Here is a 25,091-nt window from a genome sequence, read left to right on the forward strand (position 1 = left end):
TTTTTAATCCCTCTCTTCAGGTCGGCTCTAGCAACACTGTACAGTGCCCTGTCCCCTGACCTGAAGGCTGCGTCGCGGGCCCTGAGGAGTGTGCGGACCTGGCTGGTCATCCAGGGTTTCTTGTTGGGGTAAACCCGGATGGTTTTTTTCCACAGTCACATTCCCGATGCAGAACTTTATGTAGTCCAGCACCGTTCCTGTGGCTGTCTCCAGTTCCTGTTGTTGGAAGAGGTCCCAGTCTGTGTGTTGGAAGCAGTCCTGAAGTTTGGGGAGTGCATCGTCAGGCCAGGTCATAACAGTCTTTGTGATAGGCCTGGCCTGGCGTCTGATGGGGGTGTAGGTAGGAGAGAGCAGGAGGGAAAGATGGTCTGACTGTCCAAGCTGGGGGAGGGGTGTAGCTCTGTACGCGTGCTTTATGTTGGTATACACGTGGTCCAGGGTGTTCTTGCCCCTTGTAGAACACTTCACGTGCTGGTAGAACTTAGGGAGTACAGTCTTCAGATTGGCCTTATTAAAATCCCCTGCTATGATATGAACACCGTCGGGGTGGGCCCGCTGCTGTTCGTTGACGGTGTTCAGCAGAAGAGAGAGCGCTGTGTTTACTTTGGCGTCCGGTGGAATATACACAGCCGTGATGATAACAACAGACAGCTCTCTCGGGAGAAAAAAAGGCCGACATCTAACAGACATGTACTCCACGTCCGGGCAACAGTGCTGTTCAGTGATTGTCCCGTTGTTGCACCAGTTCTCATGCACGTAGATACAGAGCCCCCCTCCTCTGCTCTTACCGGAGTCCTTAGTTCTGTCCCGGCGGAGCAGAGTGCGTCCGGCTAGCTGCATGCTAGCATCGGGTGATAAGCCAGGTTTCGGTGATAATCATAGCACAACAGTCCCGAACATAGCGGTTTCCAGCAAGTTGTAACTCCAGGTCGTCCATCTTCTGTACAAGGGATCTGGCATTAGAGAGGAACAGGCTCGGTAGAGGTGGCTTGTGGGGTTGTTTCCTAAGCCTGAGCAAGACGCCGGACCTGCGGCCACGCTTCTGCTTCCTCTCCCTCCTCCGTCTGCGCCGTCTCCCAGACCCGACAACAAACCACGGAGAGCCCTGTGCTCTCGCTATGTCATCTGGGATGTTGTGCTCGTGGTGAAAGTCGCTCGAAACAGATATCTGGTGCGAGTTACCGATATCCAAGAGTGACTGGCGGGTGTACCGGGTGTTTGCAGTACAGGTGGTGCACAAAAGGAAACAAAACATAAAGAAAAGAAGGAAGAAAGAGCACTGAAATGGAGAGCCGTAAGCCGCTGCGTCTGTGCGCGCCGCCATCTTGGATTTTTTTTTTTTTTTTTTTTCTCAGTATGAATACAAGTCTTCTGGGATGCTTTTAAGAGAACATTATTACATTTGAAGTTGACACCCTGTGCACAATTGGCTATTTTTGGAATTGCACCAAACTTATCAAAAAAGGAAGCAGACTTTTAGGGACAGTATCGCCTTCGCATCATTACTCGCTCATGGAAGGATTTTGTTTGGAGTGGAAATCAACAGTTTGTCCCTTTGTGGCTGAAGGACTTCATGTTTTTCTTACATCGAGAGACAATTAAATACAGGTAAAAGCCAGTAAATTAGAATATTTTGAAAAACTTGATTTATTTCAGTAATTGCATTCAAAAGGTGTAACTTGTACATTATATTTATTCATTGCACACAGACTGATGCATTCAAATGTTTATTTCATTTAATTTTGATGATTTGAAGTGGCAACAAATGAAAATCCAAAATTCCGTGTGTCACAAAATTAGAATATTACTTAAGGCTAATACAAAAAAGGGATTTTTAGAAATGTTGGCCAACTGAAAAGTATGAAAATGAAAAATATGAGCATGTACAATACTCAATACTTGGTTGGAGCTCCTTTTGCCTCAATTACTGCGTTAATGCGGCGTGGCATGGAGTCGATGTGTTTCTGGCACTGCTCAGGTGTTATGAGAGCCCAGGTTGCTCTGATAGTGGCCTTCAACTCTTCTGCGTTTTTGGGTCTGGCATTCTGCATCTTCCTTTTCACAATACCCCACAGATTTTCTATGGGGCTAAGGTCAGGGGAGTTGGCGGGCCAATTTAGAACAGAAATACCATGGTCCGTAAACCAGGCACGGGTAGATTTTGCGCTGTGTGCAGGCGCCAAGTCCTGTTGGAACTTGAAATCTCCATCTCCATAGAGCAGGTCAGCAGCAGGAAGCATGAAGTGCTCTAAAACTTGCTGGTAGACGGCTGCGTTGACCCTGGATCTCAGGAAACAGAGTGGACCGACACCAGCAGATGACATGGCACCCCAAACCATCACTGATGGTGGAAACTTTACACTAGACTTCAGGCAACGTGGATCCTGTGCCTCTCCTGTCTTCCTCCAGACTCTGGGACCTCGATTTCCAAAGGAAATGCAAAATTTGCATGGTTGGGTGATGGTTTGGGGTGCCATGTCATCTGCTGGTGTCGGTCCACTCTGTTTCCTGAGATCCAGGGTCAACGCAGCCGTCTACCAGCAAGTTTTAGAGCACTTCATGCTTCCTGCTGCTGACCTGCTCTATGGAGATGGAGATTTCAAGTTCCAACAGGACTTGGCGCCTGCACACAGCGCAAAATCTACCCGTGCCTGGTTTACGGACCATGGTATTTCTGTTCTAAATTGGCCCGCCAACTCCCCTGACCTTAGCCTCATAGAAAATCTGTGGGGTATTGTGAAAAGGAAGATGCAGAATGCCAGACCCAAAAACGCAGAAGAGTTGAAGGCCACTATCAGAGCAACCTGGGCTCTCATAACACCTGAGCAGTGCCAGAAACTCATCGACTCCATGCCACGCCGCATTAACGCAGTAATTGAGGCAAAAGGAGCTCCAACCAAGTATTGAGTATTGTACATGCTCATATTTTTCATTTTCATACTTTTCAGTTGGCCAACATTTCTAAAAATCCCTTTTTTGTATTAGCCTTAAGTAATATTCTAATTTTGTGACACACGGAATTTTGGATTTTCATTTGTTGCCACTTCAAATCATCAAAATTAAATGAAATAAACATTTGAATGCATCAGTCTGTGTGCAATGAATAAATATAATGTACAAGTTACACCTTTTGAATGCAATTACTGAAATAAATCAAGTTTTTCAAAATATTCTAATTTACTGGCTTTTACCTGTATAATCTGAGGACTACACCAGAACAACTAGACTTGACCTGGGACTATATGATGAGTTACACAGCTACATTAAAAACACTATATGATGAGTTACATAACTAAATTAAAGACACTATATGATGAGTTACATAACTAAATTAAAGACACTATATGATGAGTTACATAACTAAATTAAAGACACTATATGATGAGTTACATAACTAAATTAAAGACACTATATGATGAGTTACATAACTAAATTAAAGACACTATATGATGAGTTACATAGCTAAATTAAAGACACTATAGGACAAATGTGACACTCACCTTTCTACTTACCTTAATTATTTTTCTTTTGTTTTTATGTAGTGACACTTCTCTGTATGTTTTGTCAGTTTGTTTGATTTTCTGTGTGCTTGTGATGAAGAGGAAGGCAGGACATTGTGATGAAGAGGAAGGCAGGACACTGTGATGAAGAGGAAGGCAGGACATTGTGATGAAGAGGAAGGCAGGGCATGGCCCCCCACTGTGTCTTTTTTGTTTTTTTTGGAGGGGATGGTAAAAAGTGTGTGTTTCTCAGTACATGTATTAGGTTTTACCTATCAAATTATTTCATAAATATTATACATTAAATAAAGAACATTGGAAATAAACATCTGTGTGTGTGTGTGTGTGTGTGTGTGTGTGTGTGTGTGTGTGTGTGATCCAGACCCGCCAGGTGCAGATAGTGTGCCAATATGACCACTATGCTGAACACACTCCATGTGACCACCATTAAAGGTAATGTTGTAATTTTACAACAAGGGGTGTTACAGGGTTAATGTGGTGTGTCATCCATCCATCCATCCATCCATCTTCTTCCGCTTATCCGAGGTCGGGTCGCGGGGGCAGCAGCCTAAGCAGGGAAGCCCAGACTTCCCTCTCCCCAGCCACTTGGTCCAGCTCCTCCCGGGGGATCCCGAGGCGTTCCCAGGCCAGCCGGGAGACATAGTCTTCCCAGCGTGTCCTGGGTCTTCCCCGTGGCCTCCTACCGGTCGGACGTGCCCGAAACACCTTCCTAGGGAGGCGTTCGGGTGGCATCCTGACCAGATGCCCGAACCACCTCATCTGGCTCCTCTCCATGTGGAGGAGCAGCGGCTTTACTTTGAGCTCCCCCCGGATGACAGAGCTTCTCACCCTATCTCTAAGGGAGAGCCCCGCCACCCGGCGGAGGAAACTCATTTGGGCCGCTTGTACCCGTGATCTTGTCCTTTCGGTCATAACCCAAAGCTCATGACCATAGGTGAGGATGGGAACGTAGATCGACCGGTAAATTGAGAGCTTTGCCTTCCGGCTCAGCTCCTTCTTCACCACAACGGATCGATACAGCGTCCGCATTACTGAAGACGCCGCACCGATCCGCCTGTCGATCTCACGATCCACTCTTCCCTCACTCGTGAACAAGACTCCGAGGTACTTGAACTCCTCCACTTGGGGCAAGATCTCATCCCCAACCGGAGATGGCACTCCACCCTTTTCCGGGAGAGAACCATGGACTCGGACTTGGAGGTGCTGATTCCCATCCCAGTCGCTTCACACTCGGTTGCGAACCGATCCAGTGAGAGCTGAAGATCTTGGCCGGAGGAAGCCATCAGGACCACATCATGTTTAAAAAGCAGAGACCTAATCCTGCAGCCACCAAACCAGATCCCCTCAACGCCTTGACTGCGCCTAGAAATTCTGTCCATAAAAGTTCAGAACAGAATGGGTGACAAAGGGCAGCCTTGGCGGAGTCCAACCCTCACTGGAAACGTGTCCGACTTACTGCCGGCAATGCGGACCAAGCTCTGACACTGATCATACAGGGAGCGGACTGCCACAATCAGACAGTCCGATACCCCATACTCTCTGAGCACTCCCCACAGGACTTCCCGAGGGACACGGTCCAATGCCTTCTCCAAGTCCACAAAGCACATGTAGACTGGTTGGGCAAACTCCCATGCACCCTCAAGGACCCTGCCCAGAGTATAGAGCTGGTCCACAGTTCCACGACCAGGACCAAAACCACACTGTTCCTCCTGAATCCGAGGTTGGACTATCCGGCGTAGCCTCCTCTCCAGTACACCTGAATAGACCTTACCGGGAAGGCTGAGGAGTGTGTCATGTAATGTTAATTAATGTGGTGTATGTAATTGGGCCGCTGAAACATTAGGCCCGCATGAAACCATATAGCTGTTCAGCCGACCCTTCTCAGTTACGGACTCTTTGTATTCCCACATCTATTTGGGTATTTAAAGGTCACCATGAGTCGAAGTAAACTTGTACATAACTTTAAAACTCCTCACATCAAGTATTGCAAATTGTTGTTTGTTAGCGTGACATTTCAAACATGTTCAAATGAGACTTCAGGAGATTGAACGCTTATTAAATGTTTTATGATGACCACAGATTGACCCTGGACATTATTTGTTTTACTTCCATTATTTTCTATGATGAAATGATTTGAAAATGATTGAGCAACACAAAAGAAATGTCCCTCTCGGTGTTTGTGGTCCAGTGGAAAGACATTTATTCCAGCCATCAGGTTGAAACTCTCCTGGGGGTCACGGTCCTGGTTTGGTCTGAACGGACCGCGCCCACGGAACACACTCGTCTTTACGCGCCCACGGAACACACTCGTCTTTACGCGCCCACGGAACACACTCGTCTTTACACGCCCACGGAACACACTCGTCTTTACGCGCCCACGGAACACACTCGTCTTTACACGCCCACGGAACACACTCGTCTTTACACGCCCACGGAACACACTCGTCTTTACGCGCCCACGGAACACACTCGTCTTTACACGCCCACGGAACACACTCGTCTTTACACGCCCACGGAACACACTCGTCTTTACGCGCCCACGGAACACACTCGTCTTTACGCGCCCACGGAACACACTCGTCTTTACGCGCCCACGGAACACACTCGTCTTTACGCGCCCACGGAACACACTCGTCTTTACGCGCCCACGGAACACACTCGTCTTTACGCGCCCACGGAACACACTCGTCTTTACGCGCCCACGGAACACACTCGTCTTTACGCGCCCACGGAACACACTCGTCTTTACGCGCCCACGGAACACACTCGTCTTTACGCGCCCACGGAACACACTCGTCTTTACGCGCCCACGGAACACACTCGTCTTTACGCGCCCACGGAACACACTCGTCTTTACGCGCCCACGGAACACACTCGTCTTTACGCGCCCACGGAACACACTCGTCTTTACGCGCCCACGGAACACACTCGTCTTTACACGCCTATGGAACACACTCGTCTTTACACGCCCACGGAACACACTCGTCTTTACACGCCCATGGAACACACTCGTCTTTACGCGCCCACAGAACACACTCGTCTTTACACGCCCATGGAACACACTCGTCTTTACACGCCCACGGAACACACTCGTCTTTACACGCCCATGGAACACACTCGTCTTTACGCGCCCACGGAACACACTCGTCTTTACGCCAGAGCTACACAGGAAGTGCTTGAGACAGCAAAGCTTGAGGAATGTTGCTGCTTCTTCTGTTAGCACAGGACCACAATCCATGATGTTAGCACAGGACCACAAGCCATGATGGCAACAACACTGCAAAATAAAAGTCTACATTGGAACAGCACAAGTACTCCCACCATGGACACAAACACATCAAAGTAGTTCTTAGTTGTTAGCCGTTCACTTTGTTTGAAAAAGTTCTAAAAAGTCTTTACTTCTCATGTTTCCGCACCAAAATAGAGTGAAAGCTCATCTCCTTGACGACAGAGGAGGTTTGTCTTAAAAGTTCACATATTGGCAAAAGTATTTGGCCAGCCATCCAAATGATGAGAATCAGGTGTCCTAATCACTCAGCCCGGTGTATCAAATCAAGCACTTAGGCATGGAGACTGTTTCTACAAACATTTGTGAAAGAATGGGCCGCTTTCAGTGATTTCCAGCGTGGAGCTGTCACAGGATGCCACCCGTGCAACAAATCCAGTCCTGAAATTTCCTCGCTCCTAAATATTCCAAAGTCAACTTTATTATCAGAAAAGTGAAGAGTTTGGGAACAACAGCAACTCAGCCACCAAGTGGTAGGCCAGGTAAACTGACAGAGAGGTCAGCATAGTGCAAAGACTTTCTGCACAGTCACTTGCTACAGAGCTCCAAACTTCATGTCACCTTCCAATTAGCCCACGTACAGTACGCAGAGAGCTTCATGGAATGGCTTTCCATGGCCGAGCAGCTGCATCTAAGCCATACATCACCAAGTCCAATGCAAAGTGTGGGATGCAGTGGTGTAAAGGATATCACCACTGGACTCTAGAGCGGTGGAGACGCCTTCTCTGGACTGATGAATCACACTTTTCTATCTGGCAATCTGATGGACCAGTCTGGGTTTGGAGGTCGCCAGGAGAACGCTACATCTCGGACTGCATTGTGCCGAGTGTGAAATTTGGTGGAGGAGGAATTATGGTGTGGGGTTGTTTTTCAGGAGTTAGTTCCAGTGAAATGAACTTTGAATGCTCCAGGATACCAAAAACATTTTGGACAATTCCACGCTCCCAACCTTGTGGGAACAGTTTGGAGCGGGCCCCTTCCTCTTCCAACATGACTGTGCACCAGTGCACAAAGCAAGGTCCATAAAGACACGGATGACAAGAGTCTGGTGTGGATGAACTTGACTGGCCTGCACAGAGTCCTGACCTGAACCCGATAGAACACCTTTTGGGATGAATTAGAAGGGAGACTGAGAGCCAGGCCTTCAGTGTGTGACCTCACCAATGTGCTTTTGGAAGAATGGTGGAAAATTGCTATAAAGACACTCCGCAACCTTGTGGACAGCCTTCCCAGAAGAGTTGAAGCTGTAATAGCTGCAAAAGGTCATATTGAACCCTATGGGTTAGGAATGGGATGGCACTTCAAATTCATATGTGAGTGGCCAAATACTTTTGGCAATATAGTGTATTACTGAAAAACAGCGTAGTAGCAACATTACATTCTGTGGAGTGCCCTACACAATAAGGTACGTCCATTTAACCAAAATAAAATACATATTTTTGTACTGTTTCCATTCAAATAATATTTCAGTGAAATACAAAGTGATATTTCCAGCACAAATAAGTCCGAGTGACGACGTCCAGCAGCTTTAATGATTGTCGCCTGCACACTTGTGATTGGCTACTTGATACTTGTAAGAGAACCTTTCGTCACACACACTGCAACCGAAGACTTTCTCGCCCGTGTGTGTTCTGGTGTGGCGGACAAACGCCGATCGGTCTGCAAAACCTTTGTTACAGAACGAGCAGGAATATGGTTTTTCCCCCGTGTGCGTCCTCTCGTGCGTTTTCATGTGTCCCTTGATGGAGAATTTTTTGCCGCAAACCGAGCAGGTGAACGGTTTCTCCCCGGTGTGCGTTCTCGTGTGCTTCACCAATCCCGAGCGATCGCTGAAGCTGGTTTGGCAGACTGAGCAGGAAAAAGGCTTCTCGCCGGTGTGCGACCTCACGTGGGTTATCAAATGGGAACTCTCGGCAAATCTTTTGCCGCAGAACGAGCAGGCAAAAGGTTTCTCTCCTGTGTGCGTTCGCATGTGTTTGATCAACACCGCGTGGACTCCGAAAGTAGAATTGCAGATTGAGCAGGAAAACGGTCTCTCTCCGGTGTGTGTCCTCGCGTGCATCAACAGGTTACCTCTTAAAGAGAAGCTTTTGCCGCACACCGAGCAAAGGAAGGGTTTCTCCCCTGTGTGTGTCCGTGTGTGTGCGGTCAAACCTCCCTTGATAGAAAAGCTTTTACCGCACACCGAGCAGCTGAAGGGTTTTTTCCCAGTGTGAGATCTCGTGTGTCTTGTCAGATTTTTCTTGTTGCCAAATATTTTGTCACATTGAGAGCATTGAAAGCGCGTGTTGTCAGTGTGACACGTCGTGCCAGCTTTTACGTCTTCATCATCAGTGTCAGGCGATGTCGTGTCCTCACTATCTGACAGTGGAGCTAAGTCTGCTTGTGATCCTCCACCATCACCTTCTCTTGTCATGTGTTGTGTTGAGCTGCTGCTTGGTCTCTCCGCCTCTCTCCTCTCCTCACTTTCACCTTTGACCTCATCTTCTTCACTCTTCACGACCACACGGATCATTGGGAACTCCTCCAATCCTTCCAGATGACTGATGCTGTGGTCCTCCTCTTCCTCTTTGAAGTGGCAGGGCTGTGGCTCCTCCTGCTCCATCCTGGAGCTCCACTCCTGCTGCTGAGGAGGAAGATGTTCTCCGCGGACGTCTGCAAGAAGACAAAATAGGGATGTAACATTATGAACATTTCACGGTTATTCGGACCAAAATAGTCCCGTTTATCATTATTATCACTGTGTTGTTGGATGTGCTCAAAAATGTATTACACACACTCGGAAATCTTTGAACCAGGTATTATTTAATAAAACCGATTGACACACAGAAGAAATATGAAATACATTTCTGGCTTCTTCATTGTCAGGTTCAAACACTGATGACATCTATTAAACAAGACAAGAAGCAAAGAATCAAACAGAGACAGAATTATGTTTGGACTCAATTTTGAAGAGAGACGCGGCCACTGTACTCTCTGTACAGTCTTGCACCAGGCTCTGCCAAAAGATTGCACTCCTCCTTCTTTATTTGAGTTTCTCCCCCCCACCTGACCACAGCTGCTTCCAGAGGGAAGTGGGTCGTAAACAGCGTTGCCTTTGGTTACCGAACAGTTCAAAAGAAGAGTTCCATAAAATAGTTCAAAGAGATTTCCATAAAATAGTTCAAAGAGATTTCGTAAAATACCGTATTTTCTGCACCATAAGGCGCCCTGGGTTATAAGCCGCGCCTTCAATGAACGGCATATTTCAAAACTTTGTCCACCTATAAGACGCCCCGTGTTATAAGCCGCATCTAACTGCGCTAAAGGAATGTCAAAAAAACAGTCAGATAGGTCAGTCAAACTTTAATAATATATTAAAAACCAGCGTGATGTGGGCGCGCATGGAGTCGTATATCAACATGGACGGAGCTGCGTGAAAAAAGCCACCTGGCCTCTTCGCGTAAACTTCCCTTAACCACTCGCTCATCTTTTCTTCATCCATCCCTTCGAGTTAGCTTTTATGATGACGCCGGCTGGAAAGGTCTCTTTTGGCAAGGTCTTCCTTTTGAATATCACCATGGGTGGAAGTTTCTGGCCATTAGCATGGCAAGCTAGAACCACAGTGAAGGATGACTTCTCATTCCCTGTGGTGCGAATATTCACCGTACGTGCTCCCGTTGTATCCACAGTGCGGTTCACAGGAATATCAAAAGTCAGTGGAACCTCGTCCATGTTGATAATGTTCTCTGGCCGGATCTTTTTTTCAGCTATCTTGTTTTTACAATATGCACGGAAAGTTGCCAGCTTTTCTTGAAAGTCTTTAGGCAGTTGCTGTGAAATAGTAGTCCGTGTGCGGATGGAGAGATTGCGTCTTTTCATGAACCGGATCCCTGTCGCTTAGTAGGAGCCATTTTGTGGTCTTTACAGATGTAAACACACAAATGGAAATGAAACGTACGGTAATATCCGCGCGCTTCTTCTTCTTCTACGCGGGCGGGTGGTTGCTTACAGTAGAAGAAGCGCTTCCTGTTCTATGGGGGCGGGTGCTTACCTTGGCGGTTGCTTGCGTAGAAGAAGAAGCGCTTCCTCTTCTACCGGGAAAAAAGATGGCGGCTGTTTACCGTAGTTGCGAGACCGAAACTTTATGAAAATGAATCTTAATATTAATCCATATATAAAGCGCACCGGGTTATAAGGCGCACTGTCAGCTTTTGAGAAAATTTGTGGTTTTTAGGTGCGCCTTATAGTGCGGAAAATACGGTACTTCAAAAAGAGTTCGTCTGGAAGTTGGGCAGATCCTGCCATCTGTCCGCTTTGAAGTCCCAGTGGAGTTTTACGAGCATTCTTCTTGGTATGTTTCAAGGACAGCCCCTGTCCTTTTGTCTTCTTGTCAGGAACACAATGTAATACAAAGTTTTTTTGTGATAACTTACAAACAACGATTCTAACATTTATAGCCATATTATTCTTATTTCACTGTTTAAATATGTTTTATCTTCTTCCGTTTTTAATTCGTGAAGGTTTTAGAGCGTTTTTTTTCATGATAAATAAAAAGGATTTCATGTGACGTCACACGAGTTCACTTCCTGTGGTCATTATTCCTTCAAGTATAGCATAGATAGTTTTTTTATCTTTGTGGAAAATATTGGACACGGTGTGTTAAGAGATGCGATGCAAGTGTGAGCCAGCGTGACACGATTGTACGTTTTTTTTTAAATGTCTTTATTGTATTTTTTATAAATGGCTGTGATGGTAATGTAAAAGAGGGATTTCTAATCACTGTTATGTTGGAATTATTATTAATATTGATACTGTCGTTGATATTATTCATTTTTGGTTTGACTACCTTTGGATTGTTTTGTGTCATGTTTGTGTGTCCTCTCAATTGCTATTCTGAATGTTGCTGGGCCGGGTTTGGTTTTGGAGTTGTATTATTTTGTTGGGACTGGTGGGGGAGGATGCCGGACAGACCTGGCAGGCCCAAACGCATTGTGAGGGTTTGCTGGGAACGTCTGGCAGAGTCTCCTGTCAGAGAGAGTTTCAATTCCCACCTCCGGAAGAACTTTGAACATGTCACGAGGGAGGTGCTGGACATTGAGTCCGAATGGACCATGTTCCGTACCTCTGTTGTCGAGGCGGCTGATTGGAGCTGTGGCCGCAAGGTAGTTGGTGCTTGTCGTGGCGGTAATCCTAGAACCCGTTGGTGGACACCGGCGGTGAGGGATGCCGTCAAGCTGAAGAATGAGTCTTATCGGGTTCTTTTGGCTCATAGGACTCCTGAGGCAGCAGACAAGTACCGACAGGCCAAGCGGTGTGCGGCTTCAGCGGTCGCAGAGGCAAAAACTCGGACATGGGAGGAGTTCGGTGAGGCCATGGAAAACGACTTCCGGACGGCTTCGAAGCGATTCTGGACCACCATCCGCCGCCTCAGGAAGGGGAAGCAGTGCACTATCAACACCGTGTATGGTGAGGATGGTGTTCTGCTGACCTCGACTGCGGATGTTGTGGATCGGTGGAGGGAATACTTCGAAGACCTCCTCAACCCCACCAACACGTCTTCCTATGAGGAAGCAGTGCCTGGGGAGTCTGTGGTGGGCTCTCCTATTTCTGGGGCTGAGGTTGCTGAGGTAGTTAAAAAGCTCCTCGGTGGCAAGGCCCCGGGGGTGGATGAGATCCGCCCGGAGTTCCTTAAGGCTCTGGATGCTGTGGGGCTGTCTTGGTTGACAAGACTCTGCAGCATCGCGTGGACATCGGGGGCGGTACCACTGGATTGGCAGACCGGGGTGGTGGTTCCTCTCTTTAAGAAGGGGAACCGGAGGGTGTGTTCTAACTATCGTGGGATCACACTCCTCAGCCTTCCCGGTAAGGTCTATTCAGGTGTACTGGAGAGGAGGCTACGCCGGATAGTCGAACCTCGGATTCAGGAGGAACAGTGTGGTTTTCGTCCTGGTCGTGGAACTGTGGACCAGCTCTATACTCTCGGCAGGGTCCTTGAGGGTGCATGGGAGTTTGCCCAACCAGTCTACATGTGTTTTGTGGACTTGGAGAAGGCATTCGACCGTGTCCCTCGGGAAGTCCTGTGGGGAGTGCTCAGAGAGTACGGGGTATCGGACTGTCTGATTGTGGCAGTCCGCTCCCTGTATGATCAGTGCCAGAGCTTGGTCCGCATTGCCGGTAGTAAGTCGGACACGTTTCCAGTGAGGGTTGGACTCCGCCAAGGCTGCCCTTTGTCACCCATTCTGTTCATAACTTTTATGGACAGAATTTCTAGGCGCAGTCAAGGCGTTGAGGGGATCTTATTTTGTGGCTGCAGGATTAGGTCTCTGCTTTTTGCAGATGATGTGGTCCTGATGGCTTCATCTGTCCAGGATCTTCAGCTCTCACTGGATCGGTTCGCAGCTGAGTGTGAAGCGACTGGGATGAGAATCAGCACCTCCAAGTCCGAGTCCATGGTTCTCGCCCGGAAAAGGGTGGAGTGCCATCTCCGGGTTGGGGAGGAGATCTTGCCCCAAGTGGAGGAGTTCAAGTACCTCGGAGTCTTGTTCACGAGTGGGGGAAGAGTGGATCGTGAGATCGACAGGCGGATCGGTGCGGCGTCTTCAGTATTGCGGACGCTGTATCGATCCGTTGTGGTGAAGAAGGAGCTGAGCCGGAAGGCAAAGCTCTCAATTTACCGGTCGATCTACGTTCCCATCCTCACCTATGGTCATGAGCTTTGGGTTATGACCGAAAGGACAAGATCACGGGTACAAGCGGCCCAAATGAGTTTCCTCCGCCGGGTGGCGGGGCTCTCCCTTAGAGATAGGGTGAGAAGCTCTGCCATCCGGGGGGAGCTCAAAGTAAAGCCGCTGCTCCTCCACATGGAGAGGAGCCAGATGAGGTGGTTCGGGCATCTGGTCAGGATGCCACCCGAACGCCTCCCTAGGAAGGTGTTTAGGGCACGTCCGACCGGTAGGAGGCCGCGGGGAAGACCCAGGACACGTTGGGAAGACTATGTCTCCCGGCTGGCCTGGGAACGCCTCGGGGTCCCACAGGAAGAGCTGGACGAAGTGGCTGGGGAGAGGGAAGTCTGGGCTTCCCTGCTTAGGCTGCTGCCCCCGCGACCCGACCTCGGATAAGCGGAAGAAGATGGATGGATGGATGGATAATAAAAACAAATTAAAAAATAAAATAAAATAAAAAAATCACTCCGTTCTAAGAGAGATCAGCCTGTCGTTCCAATCTACACAATTTAATAGTTTAGTGTGTGTTTATACAAGTTTAGATTGGGGTATGTCATTTCTTGATGGGGGAAAAACGTTAATGTCTCTTGTATTCATGTTAGCATTTAAGCTACTAGCGCTAGAATGTTTCCCCCAATAAATTAGCAATATCAACGGTCTGTAAATTTATCAAGTGTCATCACAGGGCTCGAATTTAACCACGGCAACTGTGGCAAGTGCCGCGACCGCCCTCATCATTTGCCGTCATGCCCTAAAAAAATTGACCAACATTTGCGGCAAGACCTTGTCGTGACCGCCCTTGACTTTTTACTTGTTAATGAACGAGGGATGTAACAATAAACGGTATATAATGATCATTTGCGATAAAATTCCAGACAGTTAGTAATACCGTCTAATTTTTAAATTACCCAAATAACGTAATTTATTAATGCATTTTAACAGCAGGCCCGGCCGACCTTGACAAGCCTGTAAATGTGTGTTAGTCATGTATGATGTCTTTTTGTTATTTTTTTTTGTGTGATGTGTAATGTCTAGTGTTTAAATGTACGGCAGGGACAATGAATTTCCCCAAGGGGACCAATAAATCTAATCTAATCTAATTTTAGGCAACAGGAAGTCAGGCGCATGGTTTGGTTTGATAATCATGGCGGATTAACGACACAGACTTTGCTCCGGAGATTTCCCCTCGGAGTAAACGGAGCCAAGCGCTTGGTTTAACCTCACTTTCCCGCCGTGCATTTAAGAGCGCACTGCTGTGTTTGGAAGGAGACAGGTGTGGACAATATTGTCCCCACACTAAAAGTATACAGAAAACTATTTGATGTTGCTTTTATTTTCTCAACACAGCGTCCCTCAGCTGCTGTGACTGAGAGTTAATGAGGTGAGGAAACATGCAGCAGGCGATGTGTCGCGAACGTTGTCACAATTGGTTTATAAAATCTTTACTTTGTTGACTTGGATGGTCACTCTTCCTTTTATTTAACTGCGAACTATATCAGTGTTCAAATAACATCAATACTAGCTCAAATGTTTCGTCATTTCATTGAATTGAACGCAGGCTGTGAAGATTGTGTATTCGATGTGAGAGGTGTCACTCCTCTTTATTTTTGTTGGCCAAACTGTTGTACTGAACCAAGAGAAGAACACAGCTTGTTTATTAGACTTAATCTCCATTAGCCAAAATGCTTTGTGTTTTATAAGTGATTGTTATATTTTAACAGAAGTGTAGATAGAACATGTTAAAACAGAAAATAAGCAGATATTAACAGTAAATGAACAAGTATATTAATCATCCATTTTTACAGTTTGTCCCTCATAATGTGTACAAAATAATAGGTGTATAAATGACACAATATGTTACTGCATACGTCAGCAGACTAATTAGGAGTCTTTGTTTGTTTACTTACTACTAAAAGACAAGTTGTCTAGTATGTTCACTATTTTATTTAAGGACTAAATGACAATAACAAACATATGTTTCATGTACACTAACATTTTTTGCTACAATAAAGACAATAATGACATTTTTTGTGGTCCCAGTTATTTAGAAAATTATCAAAATACATTTTGGGACCGGTACCAAAATATTGGTATCGGAACAACCCTACGCTGCTTTAAAAAGCACTTGAACTGATGTAGACAAAGTTTAGCTGGCTGATTTAGGTTAAAAGGATAGTTAGTTATTTTTCACACAACTTTGTCTCACACTTGTTAGCTAGCTAGCAAGGTAGAAGCTAACACTCTTAGCGAGGCGGACTCCGCATCCTCCCTCCAGACGTCCGACATCATGTCTCCGCTTTAAATGTTGGCGTATCACAGACGTGCTGACATAAAAACAAGATCTTTGTTTGTTTACTTACTACTAAAAGACAAGTTGTCTAGTATGTTCAACATTTTATTTAAGGACTAAATTACAATAATAAACATATGTTTCATGCACCCTACAATTTTTTGTTACAATAAACACAATAATGCCATTTTTTGTGGTCCCCTTTATTTAGAAAAGTATTGAAATACACAATGGTACCGGTACCAAAATATTGGTATGGGGACAACACTAGTATGAAGTGAATGTAATGAGTCTCCCACGTGACTGAGGTATTAATAATACTTTACTTTCAATCTTCCATCCATCCTTCCATTTTCTACCGCTTGTCCCTTTCGGGGTCGCGGGGGTTGCTGGGGCCTATCTCAGCTGCATTCGGGCGGAAGGCGGTGTACACCCTGGACAAGTCGCCACCTCATCACAGGGCCAACACAGACAACATTCACACACTAGGGACCATTTAGTGTTGCCAATCAACCTATCCCCAGGTGCATGTCTTTGGAGGTGGGAGGGGCCTATCATCAGGTGCATGTCTCTGGAGGTGGGAGGGGCCTATCCCCAGGTGCATGTCTTTAGAGGTGGGAGGGGCCTATCCCCAGGTGCATGTCTTTGGAGGTGGGAGGGGCCTATCCCCAGGTGCATGTCTTTGGAGGTGGGAGGGGCCTATCCCCAGGTGCATGTCTTTAGAGGTGGGAGGGGCCTATCATCAGGTGCATGTCTTTGGAGGTGGGATGGGCCTATCGTCAGGTGCATGTCTTTGGAGGTGGGAGGGGCCTATCCCCAGGTGCATGTCTTTAGAGGTGGGAGGGGCTTATCATCAGGTGCATGTCTTTGGAGGTGGGAGGGGCCTATCATCAGGTGCATGTCTTTGGAGGTGGGAGGGGCCCATCATCAGGTGCATGTCTTTGGAGGTGGGAGGGGCCTATCATCAGGTGCATGTCTTTAGCGGTGGGAGGGGCTTATCATCAGGTGCATGTCTTTGGAGGTGGGAGGGGCCTATCATCAGGTGCATGTCTTTAGCGGTGGGAGGGGCTTATCATCAGGTGCATGTCTTTGGAGGTGGGAGGGGCCTATCATCAGGTGCATGTCTTTGGAGGAAGGAGGGGCCTATCCCCAGGTGCATGTCTTTGGAGGTGGGAGGGGCCTATCCCCAGGTGCATGTCTTTGGAGGTGGGAGGAGCCTATCCCCAGGTGCATGTCTTTGGAGGTGGGAGGGGCCTATCCCCAGGTGCATGTCTTTGGAGGTGGGAGGGGCCTATCCCCAGGTGCATGTCTTTAGAGGTGGGAGGGGCCTATCATCAGGTGCATGTCTTTGGAGGTGGGATGGGCCTATCGTCAGGTGCATGTCTTTGGAGGTGGGAGGGGCCTATCCCCAGGTGCATGTCTTTAGAGGTGGGAGGGGCTTATCATCAGGTGCATGTCTTTGGAGGTGGGAGGGGCCTATCATCAGGTGCATGTCTTTGGAAGTGGGAGGGGCCCATCATCAGGTGCATGTCTTTGGAGGTGGGAGGGGCCTATCATCAGGTGCATGTCTTTAGCGGTGGGAGGGGCTTATCATCAGGTGCATTTCTTTGGAGGTGGGAGGGGCCTATCATCAGGTGCATGTCTTTAGCGGTGGGAGGGGCTTATCATCAGGTGCATGTCTTTGGAGGTGGGAGGGGCCTATCATCAGGTGCATGTCTTTGGAGGAAGGAGGGGCCTATCCCCAGGTGCATGTCTTTGGAGGTGGGAGGGGCCTATCCCCAGGTGCATGTCTTTGGAGGTGGGAGGAGCCTATCCCCAGGTGCATGTCTTTGGAGGTGGGAGGGGCCTATCCCCAGGTGCATGTCTTTGGAGGTGGGAGGGGCCTATCCCCAGGTGCATGTCTTTAGAGGTGGGAGGGGCCTATCATCAGGTGCATGTCTTTGGAGGTGGGATGGGCCTATCGTCAGGTGCATGTCTTTGGAGGTGGGAGGGGCCTATCCCCAGGTGCATGTCTTTAGAGGTGGGAGGGGCTTATCATCAGGTGCATGTCTTTGGAGGTGGGAGGGGCCTATCATCAGGTGCATGTCTTTGGAGGTGGGAGGGGCCCATCATCAGGTGCATGTCTTTGGAGGTGGGAGGGGCCTATCATCAGGTGCATGTCTTTAGCGGTGGGAGGGGCTTATCATCAGGTGCATGTCTTTGGAGGTGGGAGGGGCCTATCATCAGGTGCATGTCTTTGGAGGAAGGAGGGGCCTATCCCCAGGTGCATGTCTTTGGAGGTGGGAGGGGCCTATCCCCAGGTGCATGTCTTTGGACTTGGGAGGAGCCTATCCCCAGGTGCATGTCTTTGGAGGTGGGAGGGGCCTATCCCCAGGTGCATGTCTTTGGAGGTGGGAGAGGCCTATCCCCAGGTGCATGTCTTTAGAGGTGGGAGGGGCCTATCATCAGGTGCATGTCTTTGGAGGTGGGATGGGCCTATCGTCAGGTGCATGTCTTTGGAGGTGGGAGGGGCCTATCCCCAGGTGCATGTCTTTAGAGGTGGGAGGGGCTTATCATCAGGTGCATGTCTTTGGAGGTGGGAGGGGCCTATCATCAGGTGCATGTCTTTGGAAGTGGGAGGGGCCCATCATCAGGTGCATGTCTTTGGAGGTGGGAGGGGCCTATCATCAGGTGCATGTCTTTAGCGGTGGGAGGGGCTTATCATCAGGTGCATGTCTTTGGAGGTGGGAGGGGCCAATCATCAGGTGCATGTCTTTAGCGGTGGGAGGGGCTTATCATCAGGTGCATGTCTTTGGAGGAAGGAGGGGCCTATGCCCAGGTGCATGTCTTTGGAGGAAGGAGGGGCCTATCCCCAGGTGCATGTCTTTGGAGGAAGGAGGGGCCTATCCCCAGGTGCATGTCTTTGGAGGTGGGAGGAAGCCGGAGTACCCGGAGGGAACCCACACAGTCACGGGGAGAACATGCAAACTCCACACAGAAAAATCCCGAGCCCAGAATTGAACCCAGGACCTTCGTATTGTGAGGCACACGCACTAACCCCTGTTTCACCGTGCCGCCCACTTTGAATCTTAGTTGTAGTAAAAAAAATTAAACGGACCAAAGGTCTCCAAAATAAAAATGGGAAGATGAAAATGCCATCTGAGGAGAAGTATATGTTTGGAACTATTTTCACTTCCACTCACTCACAACAATGGCGGACACGTTATTCATATTTACAACTTTTCCTTTGGGGGCTCATTGTTTAAATGTCTAACCGGAATGAATTGTTGTCTTTGACTTGAAGGAAGTGTTGAGGGTAATAGAGGTTGAGTTGTTTCAGCTAAAAAAATGGTTTGATATTAATAAGTTATCATTAAATGATTAGAAAACTACATTTATGGCGTTTAGTGGTGCAAGGACAAATTGTGAAGCAAAATTAAAATTAAATGAAGTGGAAATTGATAGAGTATATGAAACTAAATTCTTGGGAATAATAATTGATCATAAATGATGTTGGAAAGCGCATATTGAATATATAAATGGAATAATATCCAAATCCATTGCTGTTCTTTATAAAGTAAGACACATGCTGAATAAGAAATGTCTGCATATGTTATATTATTCTTTTATGTTTCCATATTTAACATATCAGTGTTTCCCACAGGACAGGCATCTATTTGTGGTGGTGTGGTCGGGGGGCGGGGGGTGGTGGCGGCGGCGGCCACCAAGAAGAACGCGGAGTTGGAATATAATTACAACATTTTATGTACATATTTATATACAGATTTGAACAATTAGTGATTCACTGAAATATATTTATTAATTGTGGTTCTTACAAAAAATATATCTTATAAAATATAAAAGCTAAAATGTCTCTTAAAGCTCTGCCCCTTTAATTAGTGAATACTAAATAATTTAACTTTAGCCTACTACTACAACCATATTATTTACCAGCAACATGAAGTGAAACAGAGGCAGAGGTGTCCTGCCACAGTCAGTCAACCTCCTCCTCCTCCTCCTGCTGCTGCTGAACAGGTCGCACCTGTGGTCCGGATTATAGGCCTACCTCCTCTCCAAGTCGAGCCCTTTTTGGCCGTTGAAAATATTTTTCTATACTCATCTGTGTGAAGGAGTGAACATCCAACATTATAATTTATTACTAACGAGCAGAAGCGCTCTATGTTCAGTGCCGTCTAACCTTAAGCGGCAGCAGCTCAACACATGCAGGGTTCAACGTTAAGGTTTTTTTCTACTTGCCCGACTTCTCAAATCTACTTGCCCCAATATTTTTACTTGTCCTGCCTAGGTTTTTTTCTGGCTGTGTAGTGCTCATGGCTTATATCTTACTAAAACCCTTCCCGTTGACTATTTACAACACTACACAGTATTTATTATTATTATTATCTATAATTACATTTAAATGGCATTGCATACATGTCAAATTAAATGCTATTTCACATTATTTGACCAGTAGCAGTTACACCCATCTGAACAGGTCAGCCACCTGTTTAAAGCCCGATCACAGTTGAAATCTTGAAATGAAGGGCCTTTAATGGCCAAAACATTAACCTGGACAACATTTTAACAGCTGCTTGGCTCACATTTTATTCTTTTCATTGCATTCACATGCTGCAGTGGACAGTGGACATTTTAGCTGCAGTCCATGTGTGTTTATTGACAACAGGGTTATAACCTGGACACGTTAGCTCGTCGGTGAAATCGCGGATTAACGTTAAATATATGACGAGCCGCGAGCGATGCAGCTATAACCTATCTACCTATAACACCTGTAAAAATGAAGCAATGCTACCACGCTAGCAAGCGTTAGCTAGCCGGCTATGAGCCACCAAGCTGCTAACTATCGCCAAAAGGCACCATTTAAGTTTTTTTCCCCATGGCATCCTGGATCAAGGCTTTCAGCAGCTTTTGGACGTTTGAGGTAGAAACGTAGGAAGCGCCATCATTATGAAAAGTAGCCGGCGAGTATTTTGATCCCGTCCGTCCATCCGTCCCTCTTCTTCTTCTTCTTCTTCTGGCCCACCAGGTGAATTAAGTGCTATTGGCGGAGTTACAATGCATAGTAGGCTACCGCCACCTACTGCACCGTAGGTGTAACTACAAGCAACATTCACAGACAGTCCCATTGCTTTTATGAGCGGTCGAGCGAGTCAAAAGCCGAAAAATCCATTTGTGGCGGACGTAATTCTTTCGTGGCGGGCCGCCACAAATAAATGAATGTATGGGAAACACTGCATATTGTGTTGACGTTTGGGGAAATGTTTATAAAACAAACAATAATTAGACTTCAAAAAAGGGTGATTAGAATAATAAACAAAGCGTGCTACTATGAACATACCAATCCATATCCATATCCATTATAAGTTCTAATGTGTTCAAATGTTCAGATATTGTGTTTTTAAAAACAATGGAAATGATGTTTGGAGTAAAGAACAACAGCCTTCCAGCTTGTATTCTTAACTTATTTCCATTAAGAGGAGAAAACTATCATTTACGGGGATATTGATTTTTGAAATAGGTAAAGTAAGAAGAAATATAAAATACAAATGTATTTCACTTTTAGGAGTTAAATGGTGGAACAAGCTCAGTGATGACTTGAAGACATGTACTTCTTTGTTAAGGTTTAAGAAAACCTCGAAAGGTGAAATAATTGAAAATGATAAAATATAGAAACAATTACTTTCATCCCATTGATTTTTTTTTAATGTTGATGTTCCAGGCAATCTAATGTTCAGTGAAGGTATAGGATAGGCAAATATAAGCTTTGGCTTCAGCCTATTCCTTTTTACGTCATTCTTTTCGTGTGTAAATGTGTATGATTGTTAAATATGTCTCATCTTAAACTGATCACACTAAATGGTTGATTATATGCATACTTGCCAACCCTCCCGGATTTTCGGGGAGACTCCCGAAATTCAGCGCCTCTCCCGAAAACCTCCCGGAACAAATTTTCTCCCGAAAATCTCCCGAAATTCAGGCGGACTCAGGTCCATGAGGACCTGAGTCCGCTAACCCACAATATAATCAGCATACCTGCCCAATCACATTATAACTGTAGAATGATGGAGGGCGAGTTCTTGGTTTCTTATGTGGGTTTATTGTTAGGCAGTTTCATTAACGTCCTCCCAGCGCGGCAACAACACACAACAACAGCAGTCACGTTTTTGTATACCGTAAAGCAGTTCGTCTGCCGTAAACAGCAATGTTGTGACACTCTTAAACAGGACAATACTGCCATCTAGTGTTATGTGTGTGTATATGTGTAAATAAATGAACACTGAAATTCAAGTATTTATTTTTTTAATATATATATATTCATATATATAAGTATATATTAGAGATGCGCGGTTTGCGGGCACAACTGCGGAGTCCGCGGATGATCCGCGGATCGGGCGGATGAAATTAAAAAAAATAAGATTTTATCCGTGCGCGGGTCGGGTCGGGCGGATTAATTAGATTTTTTTTTTTTTTTTTTTTTTGCGGGTGGCAGTTAAACCAATTGGTAAATATATATACATAGTTAAATGTTGTTACCCACATACGAAAAACGAGCAGGCACCTGCAGCATATGCCACAACAGAAGAAGAGAAAAGAAAAGAGATGGACACTGGGACCGAGGCCCCTTCCCCCGAGAGGGCCCCACCGGGAGCCGTAGCTGAGGCGATCCGCGAGAAGGGCCCGACGCACGTCCAGGGTCACCACCGCGCCCACCGCACCGACACCCCGCCTCGTCCGCCTTCGCCGCGGCCGGCGTCACGCGCAGCAGGTAAGCAGCTTACCTGCCCGCCACCCCCGTGGCCGGGGGCTCGTAACAGGGGTCACTCCGCGCGTTCCGCCCGCGCAGCTTACCTGCCCGCCACCCCTGTTGCCGGGGGCGCGTAACAGGGGTCACTCCGCGCGCAGTGCGCTCACGAAAGGGGTGGGGCTCACCCTGGTTTATATAGACAGCAGGACGGTGGCCATGGAAGTCGGAACCCGCTAAGGAGTGTGAAACAACCCACCTGCCGAATCAACTAGCCCTGAAAATGGATGGCGCTGGAGCGTGGGCCCATACCCGGCCGTCGCCGGCAGCGAGACGCGCTTGGAGGTGCGCTCAGCGCGGCTCCCATATGATTGCGCACTGGTGTGCGTCTGGGTCGTGACAGCGTGGCACGCGAAAGTCTGTGCTGCATTGGATCAGTCTCCTTTCTTTAACAGGCAAAAGCTTTATAACCTCACCATACCTGCCAACTTTTGAAATCAGAAAAACCTAGTAGCCAGGGTCCAAGGGTCGCAGGCCCCGGTAGGTCCAGGACAAAGTCCTGGTGGAGGGTTCAGGGCTTCGCCCCCCGACGCAAAATGATTATTAGCATTCAGACAGGTTAAAATGTTGCTAAAACCATCACTTTTCTATCAGTCACAGTGACTTTTCAAAACAAAAATATTACAGCAAAAATCATATGGGTTGATTGACATGTTTATTCTGTAAGCTAACTTCAATAGTTTGAAATTATTTTGACAGTTAATGCCAGTTATCCTGTCAACCTTTCACAAGACTTCCATTTGTTCATTGAAAGTATAAACACTTTTTACAGTAAACAAATGGTAAAACAGTACTAAACAATTCCATAAAAAAAAAAATTGGTGTCATTATTAACTTTCTGTCCAAGCTTGTATAATCTACTGCCTTGTTCAATTGTAAAAAATAGTCTGTGCCTAAAATTCACATTTCTATCACAATTATCATACTGTAAACATGGTAAGCTAACTTCATTAAAATTAATAGTCCTGTCAATAGCATGGAATTACAATTCAAATGTAGTTTTTTTGTAAGCCTTTCAAAAGAATTCAAAATATGAAAAATGAATGAAAATGAATTGAAGCCATCAGACACTTGAAAAGTGGCACATCACATCTCTAATGTAATCATTTGAACTTTTCAACAGAAATAGCACTGCAAAAATATTAAGGACATACTTCTGTATTTTGGTAGTTATGCTGTCAACATTTAACAAGATTTCTTCAACTTGGACTTGAAAGCATAAATAGTATAAACACTTTTAGCAGTATGTCGTGCTGTGAAATACAGCCGACAGGATTGCGCACCAAACACGAAGCAAGGCCAAAGCGCATGCGGTGCAGGAGAACAAAGGACTTCTTTCATTTAAGGTTTGTGATAAACCATCAAACTCATTCGTTAAAAGGACTCTATAGTAATATAAAGCGAATTTTTCTGGACATTATCATGCAAGAAAAGTTTATTTTTGGGACCGCGATCACCGCGTAATGATTTTTAAAGGTTGCATTACAAACATTTAACTGTCCCATGTGATCAGCCAGTGCGATTGGAAGTCCATGCTCGATTATTGCCTCCGTAAATAAAACTTCAACATTTATCACATCCAAAGAATCTGTTTGGGCGACGAAAAACGTTGAAAGTTTTCCACTTGTATCGCTAGCAACGGCATTAGACTTGTGTTTTTTTGTCCCAACGTGGTCTTTTACATCGTTAATTCCTCCGTGTCCGATCGAAAAATCTTGTCTGCACAAGGTGCAATTCGCGTAGTTTTCACCCTTTTTTTTTTTTTAATTAATGAAAAACCGTATTTTTTATCACTGCAACGTAACCCGGAATAGGTTGATGAAAACCGTACGAATTACGGGAAAACCGGAGTAGTTGGCAGGTGCCTCACTAATGCCTTGCATCGTCTATATTAGATATAACGGGAGGGTGCGGGCGGGTGCAGTTCTGATCAAACGTTACATCGGGTGGATGGCGGATGGTTGACGGCTTTCTGATGCGGTTGCGGATGAAATATTTGCCTATCCGCGCATCTCTAGTATATATATATATATATGAAATACTTGACTTGGTGAATTCTAGCTGTAAATATACTCCTCCCCTTTTAGCCACGCCCCCGACCACGCCCACCCCCAACCCCCTCCCCCCACCTCCCGAAATCGGAGGTCTCAAGGTTGGCAAGTATGATTATATGACACAAATAAACTTATTTCATTCATTCTTTGGCTGCTGGCCCACATGTCTTAAATCCACGCGTGGATCGTCACACTTTTGTTTCAGACAACTTTTAGCAGGTAGACGCGAGTCTGCGGGTTCAAAGGTCACCAGTTGGCTGTCAATCACTCACCTGATTTCAACTTGATGCGTCTCGTTGTCGCTCCTTCTCCTCTTTTCTTCCTAAAGTTCATCCTCCGACTCCGCTAGTCTTCTTTCCAACACAACAAATGCTTCTTCAACACATTTTCACACACTTTCCATCCACACTTGGACGATGTTTGGACGCGGCTAACAA

General features: G+C 46.5%; 1 protein-coding gene across 1 annotated transcript in view; it reads right to left on the reverse strand.

Moving 5' to 3' along the window:
• LOC133608402 (uncharacterized) overlaps positions 1-25,091 on the reverse strand; it is a 68,279-nt gene that overhangs the window by 22,457 nt on the left and 20,731 nt on the right. The window contains exons 3-5 of the mRNA XM_061963610.2: positions 8,342-9,462; positions 6,487-6,682; positions 5,760-6,426 (exon numbers count right to left, since the gene is read on the reverse strand). Coding sequence (XP_061819594.2) covers positions 5,760-6,426; positions 6,487-6,682; positions 8,342-9,462 — 1,984 coding nt within the window. The remainder of the gene's footprint in view (positions 1-5,759; positions 6,427-6,486; positions 6,683-8,341; positions 9,463-25,091) is intronic.

The sequence above is a fragment of the Nerophis lumbriciformis genome, linkage group LG06 (assembly GCF_033978685.3).
Source record: "Nerophis lumbriciformis linkage group LG06, RoL_Nlum_v2.1, whole genome shotgun sequence".
Classification (NCBI taxonomy): domain Eukaryota; kingdom Metazoa; phylum Chordata; class Actinopteri; order Syngnathiformes; family Syngnathidae; genus Nerophis; species Nerophis lumbriciformis.